We start from the raw sequence: 10,204 nt of genomic DNA on the forward strand, positions 1-10,204 counted from the left end.
TACTCTCTTAAGTAGAGCCCCCCCCCAGCGCCCCTCGCGACACGGGCGGTCGTGGGCGGCAAGTCTGCGCCCACACATTTGCAACTTACAGTATTTCTCAGTGTGCCTCACCACAGTTTTTGATTTCTGAGTCTCAGTTTGTAACTTAATAAAATTAATTACTTTAGTATTTTAATAATCGAATTGCAAGTACACTGTCTTCTGCATAACGAATTTTTGTTTGTTTGTCTTCCCGCGGAATATTCAACTAATCATCAATTGCCTAACATGGAACCCTAGTGCCACCAGTGGCGACAATTAACACTACTTACTACTTCCTTAATAATATTTCCTGCCAGTAGCTAAGCTGGTGCGTAACGTAAATTAGGCTATTTATAATAAAAAAAAAAACAGTATAATATATTTTTAATATTAGTTTATTTTGACATTTTAAGATGTATGGACAATTATTACATAATAATTATATATAATGAGAGATTTCTTTTGGTGGTAGTTCATAATGTTCCACATAGTGTTCGCGTTTATCCTTTTCCTATACTTCTTACACAACACTCTTTCACAAAAATCAATCGTCTTTTAACTACGAATGTATCATGAAATACGTGCGCTCTTGGTTATTAATCGTCAATTAAACATTATATATATATTTTTATCATTATCAATATTATAATCATTAATATTACCATTAATTATTATAATTACGATATAACGCTATAATTATTTCTTTTTATTTACTGGTTTATTAATTCATCCATAATGATAGAAAGTACATTACAACGTGTAGCGAATATTGTTCGGTAGAAGGATTTCTTTCTTTTTTCTTTCTTTTTCGTTAATAGGTGTCACCCCAAACAAATAGCGCCACGCACCAGCCAGAATTTTTAGTTCCTAAACGTGCCCAGACTGCTTCTCAGAAGACGCTAAAGACCCGCGACCACTCAAAAACAATTTTCCAGCAATCTGGAATTTTCCCATTTTCGTATCTTACGACAATGTTTCTTCGTAATAAAAATTTGCCTCAACCCATCAGCAACCACATCGTCCAAACGTTACTCTGACAATTCCCTGCCGAAGACGAGTCTTTGAAAAAAAAAAGTAAAAAAAAGCGCGAGCCCCGATCGAACGTATCGTGTCTGCATCTAAAAGTGTAGTGAATCGTTCAAGAGTGAAACGAATGAATAAAACCCCAAGTAAACGAACGAAAGAACGAGCGAGCGAGCAAAAAAGGAGCAATCCTCTCTGCATAAAAATGCCAATAAAATACCCCCAGTATAACATATCCCAATCGTACATAGGAACATCACTTAATAAACGGAACAATTAAGATTCACCGACGTTCCTCTCCATGCTCTCTGTCAACTGAGAAACGTGCCTCGAGCTTTGCTCAAGGGGCAAAGAAAAAAACTATTCTAGCCACCATTTCGCACGCTCGTCGCAAATTGCAAATGCACGTCGTTCCTTCACGTTCTTCGTGTACACCCGCCCATTTTAAAATACCTACGAGCTGCCAGCAAATCTATCCCAAGATTGTGGTAGGATTCGGATCGTAACATCACAGAGTCGCGTCGACATTTTAAAATGTTGTTCCCTACCTGCCTCTCCGCTTCCAAGCGTATACATATATGCGTCGCGTCATATAAATCGCCAAGACGCCAGAAAAGCCCGATGTACGCAATAACATTTTTTAAAAACGAATGATCATCCCCATTACTAACGCATTTACTTGTCACTGAATGTGCATACGTATGGTTGACTGTATCCCTGTGTATTTGCGCCCGCGAGTGTGTATGCGTTCGAGTGTTAAACGTGTACCCGCGTGTTAATCATTGACTATGTGACTAGAAACACGACATACGCAAGACTTAGGTATAATAATTAATGATACATATAACGACAGCCCCATTAATGGGGATCGGCGTTAAATTTTATAATAATATGGCCACCGCAATAGCAATAGTATATAATAACAACAATAATAATAATGATTATAATGATAATAATAATTATTACGGATAATAATGATAAGGTGTATACAAACTATATATCGTAATCAGAATGATACACGTTTACAATCGTGTAATAAAGTGGCGATTACCTATGTGCCTGACGTATGTAAGCGAGAGGTAGATAAGAAGAAAAAAAAATTAAAATAAAGAAAGAACATCAGTGACGAAGAAAGAAAAAAAAGGAGTAAGCAACAACGTGACACGTAATACGTGATACGTGAGGTCAGATCGGTAAAGATTAGATAGATTGAATATATACGCTCGGTTTCACCATTTTTGTTCGTAGGTCTCGTCACTCAATTAGGATTTTGTCCACGGGGACATTTAACACGTGACGAAAATGCTAATGTGGCACGTTGCGATACGAGATTTAACGTGTTACGGCCGACCTTCCAGAGAATGCAATGCATTGAGAGTTGTCTCAGTGTTATCAGCGCGCGAAATTCATCGATCAAAGCCATTAGGAAGGGGTACGAGCTTGTGAACGAATGTCGGTTACGCAATGATTGTTATTAATTATAAATATAAAGAGTTAATGGACTACGTGAAAGTAAGTCTGCGATAAGAAAGACTCCTTGAGGAGCGAGCGAGGATCGATTTGTATTGGGATTGCGCAATTACGCGAGAAAAATCAACGATCGGATTGGTCGCGTATTAGTAAAGTTATTTTGTGTTGCGCGCGCATCCAATGGAAATTCAAATAGTCGAAGTTCGCTGGGGGATAGTTCGTCGACGCGGCCGCGTCAAAATGCTTGGCGCTGCTAACCGTGCGGACAAGTGACGTCGGTAGCCGAGGATCGGAGAATTACCTTAAAGAGAAAAGGCATAAACAAAGAATGACGCACGCTCGAAGCAAGAATCGAAGGACTAGAAGTATTTTCTAAGCTTTAAAATGGCACGATGCAATTTTTGTTTTGTCGTTATGTAACGACGCGAATAAATGCACGAAGAGACATCCATCTTTGTTTTCTTTAGTTAGGACTGCCTCCGTCTCCTGATCCTGGCGCTACTGTCGTTTCTTCTCCTCTCGCCGTTAATATGAGAAATCCTTTTTGCGGACACGGCGCGCTCGCATGGGATTCAGAGAGACTTTTTTAAAATTAACTCTCGATCGCTCAGTCACCCAATCGCACGAACTGCATGTTCGATACATTTAATTCGACGCATTCACACGATTCACGCTTTCGACGGTCATTCGTTCGCGCATACATATATTATTTTCTTACATCGTTTGTTCGTGCATTAATTAACCTCGAAACACCTTTAATAGCAGACAATCATCTTTATATTCATTTGCTAGCGCTCATCTCTCTCTCCTAAATGTTATTGGAATATACCCCAAGTATACACAGAAATATGACTTACCACTTTTAATATTAATTATTTATAAGTAATAACGCAGTAATCGGTAGACTCTTACAAATATACTCCTATCTACGTCATCAATCGTTTATCGTATTTCATTTCTCTTTTATGTGCTCTCTGCTCTGTCTCTCCTCTCTCTCTCTCTCTCTCTCTCTCTCTCTCTTGCTTAACCATACCATTTTCTTAATACGTATAATCCTCTCTATCTGACTGATGTCACCCAGGAGTTATCGCGATGTAAATAAATTTGTACCCTTCTCCCACTCCCTACATTCATTATCATCCTCTGCTACATCATCGAGGACGCGCACGACTTTCTTAATCACGATCAAGCATTGCCAAAGTATCTGATCGATCGAGCAAACAGATATTTTTCGAAGGATCAAACACAAAGTCATTGACACTACTACGACGCCTCATTATCCTTCACTAACTAAAGTTACACTGCATGCACGTTGGCACGTATTATTTGGTACATTTTCCTTATCTTTTTTCTCTTCCTTATACATTGTTCATAATTTCCTTTTTTTTTTAAAACGTTTATTGACACCCTAACTGTTTCGCGCTGAACTAACGTCCATCAGATAAAATCATTTGTCGCGAGGAACCAGAACTAATCATAAGTAAAATCGTTCGTTTGTCTCACGTGTCGTCGATCTTAATATTGTGACTGTCGATATTTGTGATCTTCAAATCACGTAAACGCTCATGGCTACTTCTATGATCTCTCGCTGCTCTCTCCTGCGACCGTCGACAAAACGCTCTTGTAATTTTTCTCAGTATCAATGATACACTGTACTCGCCACGGCGCGTTTCTCGCGAGAACGTCACAGAACGTTTTACTTATAAAAACCGACACTTTACCCAATTACTCTTTTATTACTCTATGGAGATAATGCTCGTTCGCTCGTTTCATTCAGTCGTGATAATTCGCAACGCGCTCATCGATATAAAGCCGTATCGGAGACTGCGTACCGACCTTTACTTAATTTTACGAAAAAATAAAAAATAAAAATGAGATTCTTAACAAAAAAGTGAGAGACGACTCTTCGGAATCGTGGAAATCGCATTAGTCGCAAACAAAAAAAAAGTTACTGTAATTTCATTGACGTTGATACTATCGTTCGCAGCGTTAAATGGGCAGAAAGAAGAGAGACAAACGAATTTTTTGTAATTTAAAAAATTCCTATCTTCACGCGAGATTGCGGGCCAAGCATCTGCGAACTCCGCATCACGGGAAATGCATATCGAACGAACCGTGCGCCGATTGGCTACCTTGAATCTGCTTCCCCTCCCCCCCTCCCCTATTCCGCCAGCCCCAAGCCAAGTCCCTTAATAAAGTACAACTTATGCAAGAATAATAATAATACATAGTGATTTGTGCGCAACAAGATTTGCGTTCATCGAACGTACATTTTGAACTACGATGTCTACTGTGAGGTCCCGTGTGAGCTTGCTTTGCTGGCATTATTATTTTTTAAATCATTTTATCTCATTTCGTCCACTCGTCGTTCGCCTTCATTATTCTCTTGTATATTCCGAACATAACGGTATTGTCAATATACTCGTAGAAAGTTAGAACGAGAGAAAAATAAGGTACTTAGAAAAATACGTTTCCAGGATACCTGACGATCGTCGTTAACGGACGATACGCCGGGTGCGCATGACGCTTGCATTTTTTTCATATTGCGCGCGCGCGATGCTTTGCCTACGCCTGCGTGTTAATAGAGCTATGCGTTATGATTATAAATTTATAATATACATATATATAGTATGTATATGCTCGCCGAATGAAAATAGCGTTATGTGCGCGTACAGAGAGTGGTGTCCAAACAGAGTGACACGCGTCTTGCAAGGAAAAAAAGAAGAAAATTAATACAAAGATTCAATAACCAAGTAGCCAGTAGCCAGTAGTAAAATGAAAAATCGATTGTCAAACGACATAGTTAACCAAAAAGAAATTAGAACAAATTCTAGCCCGCTCGTTTCGTCAGACTCATGTGTAAGCGAGCTTGTACCCTTTGTTGTGTGCTTCTTCGGTGCGTCTTGTGCAGTTGCGCACGCGCGTATTGTACGTACCTATGATTAGTAGCTATAAAATAAGGAACCTAAAGTTACATGATATTTTTGTCAAGCCTCGACTCTTTGTGCTATCGATAACGACTACGCGCGCTTATTGGCGTAATCGAAAAAAGAAATGCATCTTTGGATAAAATTGTAGTCCCACCCACCCTATCCCCCATTCCACTCTGTCCCAATTTTATTCGCTCCCGGGGTATACTTTCACACGTTCAATACGAGCTATATCGTGTTGGCAAGTAAGTGCTTCTACTAGTCCTTTCTCTTTGAATTGAGAACGAAAGGAAAAAAAGAGAAGTGAAGAAATACAAGGAAAAGGAGAAAAATGCAAATATTACTGCAACAGGATTAATGCGTGTGAAATTGTATGTGTGCGTGTGTGTTCGCGGACCTGCGCGTAGTCATATTGTACCTTGGTCAGTGTCGAATTCTATATATGACATGTATCACGTGACATGGACTTATTATTCGCATATATGACAATCCCGTCACGCGTTCCCTCATATGCGTGCAACGTGTATGCATACGTAATGCAGATATAGATGGGGACGCGGGTGAAACTGTCCTCTGCGCCCGCGTATATTATAATGACAATTCGTATATATCAGATATTTCAGAAGGTTGTCCTCACTTTGTATAAGAGTGTGTTATATCGTGCGTGTTTTGCGTATCCAATGATTTCTTTAAAATGTTAATTACCATCAAGGCGGTACTCTCGTCATCGAGAACCTGTTTACGTCACGCTGATTTCAATTCGTAGTACGAAAACTGCGGAGGCTTGTGATCTCGATCAGCAATCGGAATTCAAAACGACCAAACTGGATAAATACTGGCAATAACGATGATGCGTTTACAGGCTGTGCAAATACTATATGATATTTTAGAAACATTTTTTTTATGTAACTCAACATACCGTGTATCGGTTTACGTCGATCCTCGTATCTGTCCTGACACGCATCGTTCTAACGCTAATTCTGATTTGCCGTTAATTTACATATTTTCTATTGTTTCATGAAAATTTGAGCCCCGGAGTCTCTCGGTCAACCGAAACAGACCATCGATTATAAGAGTGATCGCCTTCATGGTTTGATCTCTATTGTTCGCGTTTAAACATAAAGTACAGAATTAATCTAGTAGAGACCGCAGCCGCGCAAATTATTGGCTATAATCACGTCTGTGACTGCGTCGAACACGAATTGAATGTTGTTTGTGTCGGTTGCGCAGGTCATATGGCAGTAGATCTCCTTTGTGGTTGACTTGTTCTTCGCTTCGAATTGTGCCTGAATGTAGGCAGCCGCTTCGCCGTACTCTTGCGCCCCTGGTGGATTGAAATGGCAACAGAAAAAAAAGAAGAGTAGCATGAGTATTTGAAGAAGCCTTTAACAGTTTCAAGAGTTGCAAGAAACACTGGTTTACAATATACATACCGGCGTATTCCGGGAAGCAGATGGTCAGAGGAGACTTGCGAATCTTTTCCTCGAAGAGATCTTTCTTGTTGAGAAAGAGGATGATCGAGGTGTCCGTGAACCACTTGTTGTTGCAAATTGAGTCGAACAACTTCAAGCTCTCCTGCATCCGGTTCTGAAATAAAAATTCGATTATAATCACAGCTCGCTCATATATTTCTATGAATAATAAAAATCTATACTAAATATAATCGATTGAATTATGTATATTTATTTCCTTGGGTCACGTATATATGCATAATTTTCTAATACAATTTGTCACTACGTCTTTACAGCAAGCACGTTCTAATGCCCACGACCACTTGAAAGGCAGTCAATGGAGTATTGCCACTAGGCGACACGGTCAATTGACACTTTGACACGAGACTGAACATTGTCTTTGTATAGAGGCGTGTCAGTATGCAATTGTGCATGTTCGTAAGATATCTGAGAGTTGTGTGAGCCGCGGTTTGCCAGCAACCACCTAGGAATTTAACGACGTCTCCTTCTTCCTCCAATATCCTCCTCTTCATTCCCACGTACACTGACCCAGCCAATTGATCTCTTAATTCTATGAAACCCCAGTCTACTCCCTTTCGCCCAACATTCACTAGCACGTAGCTCCGTTCAGAATTTCTTCGTCATTTCATTCATCATTTCTTTCGTTTGGTAAATTAATTTTTATCCATGACGCGTGACCGGGTTATGTTCTACTTGAGAATTGTGTAATGACTCCTGACACCAGATGGGTACCCCAGATCCACTTTACAATGGCTATCAAAAGTTTGACAAATATTAAATAACACGTTATCTTTTTCTTCCTTTTCGTCTTATCGCATATGTTTTTCTTTGGAGTTTCGTTCGTTTCTTCTTCTAATCTCTTCTTACCGTAGTCTCGTCCTCGTGCAGCACCTGATCGTATTCTGACATTGCAACGCAGAAGATAATCGCTGTTACGTCCTCGAAACAATGTATCCATTTCTTACGTTCGCTTCTTTGGCCACCAACGTCGAATAATCTGAAGAGAAAGGAATTGAGGATCAGTAATGATAAATAGAACATTTTTTAATTATCGACTATCCATATTGACCTGTCTCTTCGTTGAGAGCTGTTTTGGGATACTTACTTGAAATTAAGATTTTTGAAGGAAAAGTGAACTTCAACGATGCCAGTCGTTTTCACTCGAGTCCTTAAAATATCCTGTTCCGTAGGTTGATACTCCCTGGCGCCTAATCGATCTAAGTCATCGAGGAAACTGAAATGAAGAAATCAAACACAAGTTAGTACGACAAAAATTCAAAGTATTCATTCGCTTAAATATTGGGTAGGGTGTTAAATAAAAAAAATTACAAAAAATTTCTTAGACCATCCAGACCTCGATCGTTCAGTTTCCTAAATCGGAAACGTTAAAAAAAAAAAATAAAAATAAATCGCAAAGCACCAAAGAGACTATCTCGATTAAAGAAGAAACTGTACCATCCAAACAAAACTGCATCCAAAGATTAAAGGCGCGTTTCAACGAAAATTCTTTTTCCTCAGCCGTACAGATACCAATGAAAGTCAAAACTAGAATATTGAATTACATATTGAATATTACATATTAATTATTGAATATTCCAAGTAACGTCCAAACACACGTGTCTCCTCCAAGCACATCAGCCACGCTATTATCGTTAACGTCAATCGGTTATCAAAAAAGAAGAAAAGAACAAAAAAGTCAAAATAACTTTTCCCAGCATTATCATCACCCCCTCGTTACTGCGTTTGCAGTTCTGGCACGTGATAGGGCGCGGTTCGCAACAAGTAGGCAACAGCCTGCGCGAAGTTCGAAATAAAAAAAGAAATATCATCGTCCTCGTTATCCTCTACCAGTCTTTACCCAGGTAAAAGAAATTGCCCAAGTCAACCCCCTCGAGTAAAATTCGATTACATGAAAAATTTTCTTTCACATTTTATCATAGGCCTCCCGATACACCATGCTGGAGATAAGATAAGGATACACTAGGTATTGGCTGTACTCGCAAAATGAAAACCCGATAAGAGTACGTGGGTAGGAGTAAAGTGGATAAAAAAATTTTTTCAGGACAAAAATATAGTAAAAGACAGTGTGAAGTATGATTTGAAGAAAAAAAAAATATTGTCCTACTAGCTAAATTTTCCATCGAACTGGACCGACTGTAACCACTGGAATCCTTATCAGGACGTCGGGACGACATTGAAGAGGGCGCGTGAAACTTGAAATCGATATCCGTGGCTCCACCTTGTCGTTTGCGAGTAACTGAACCGCGGGTAAAGTGCATATAACATAAGCGGGCCATTAATATGTCAAACGCATCTGCGTATGGTGGGCAGGTTTAAAAACAGATAACCTGTTGCAACGAGGCGAGAAAAAAAGAATGTGCACAGGTGAACGTGACTGGTAATCCATTCTATACCTTTCAATGAATCTTCTGGAAGAATGATTCCTTTTTTTACACGTCATTCATATGGATATTGTTATCGCGTCTGCATGTACTTTACGTTCGTCATAAAAATTTAACAGTGTCACCCATATGGTTCGGTGTCTATCTTGGATTAAGTAGTACTTTAAATTCCTTTTAGACATGCTGTTAGATAACGAAATGCAAAAAAAAATTTATTTCCATCGTCAATCATTCCATTAAAAAGATGCATCGACAATCTCGAAAAATATAACGAATTTTTCCTAAAAACGGCCAAACCAAAAGTCAACAATAGCCCCAAAAAAAAAAGGACATACAGTTCTTGCACCAAAGTATAAGGCTAACGGCAGATTGTCAAATCGATCTGACACAGAGCGACCATAACCTCAAAACCGTACTGCAAATTAAGAAGCCCCTATTACAAGTCGGAATCTACGAGTGACCCAAGCGAATGAAATATTTCCAGAAACCAAAATAACATATGAAATCTTTGTACAGCAGCAATTTACGAGCTGCGATATAACAGCCAACTAAAACCCCCGAAGTAAACTTCGGCGCGGCCGAGGATTAAGGAAAGCGAATACGAGCGCCATCTTGACAATGTGTACTATCGTGGATCCCCGTTACATGACATAAGGATTTCTCGTATTTTTGAAGGAACGAACGAGCGCAATAATAAGGAATCGCTCAGGGTTCGGTGAGGTGTGAGTCACGGGGGGTGGAGAGACAGGCTATAGATGACTAAATGGTCGGGTGGCTGACGACTACGTAGAGGTGGACAAGCTGCATGCCTGGGTGGCCGACGAATGAGATGAGATAGAAGAGAAAGAGAGAGACAGAGAGAGAGAGAGAGAGAGAGAGAGGGGGG

At 39.7% G+C, this 10,204-nt stretch overlaps 1 protein-coding gene across 1 annotated transcript in view; it reads right to left on the minus strand.

The window, feature by feature from the left end:
- Nucleotides 1-400: 400 nt before the first annotated feature.
- LOC107275134 (guanine nucleotide-binding protein G(o) subunit alpha) overlaps nucleotides 401-10,204 on the minus strand; it is a 23,621-nt gene continuing 13,817 nt past the window's right edge. The window contains exons 6-9 of the mRNA XM_015754958.2: nucleotides 8,022-8,150; nucleotides 7,784-7,913; nucleotides 6,878-7,031; nucleotides 401-6,768 (exon numbers count right to left, since the gene is read on the minus strand). Coding sequence (XP_015610444.1) covers nucleotides 6,581-6,768; nucleotides 6,878-7,031; nucleotides 7,784-7,913; nucleotides 8,022-8,150 — 601 coding nt within the window. The 3' untranslated portion in view covers nucleotides 401-6,580. The remainder of the gene's footprint in view (nucleotides 6,769-6,877; nucleotides 7,032-7,783; nucleotides 7,914-8,021; nucleotides 8,151-10,204) is intronic.

The sequence above is a fragment of the Cephus cinctus genome, unplaced genomic scaffold (assembly GCF_000341935.2).
Source record: "Cephus cinctus unplaced genomic scaffold, Ccin1 Ccin1_scaffold0123, whole genome shotgun sequence".
Classification (NCBI taxonomy): Eukaryota; Metazoa; Arthropoda; class Insecta; order Hymenoptera; family Cephidae; genus Cephus; species Cephus cinctus.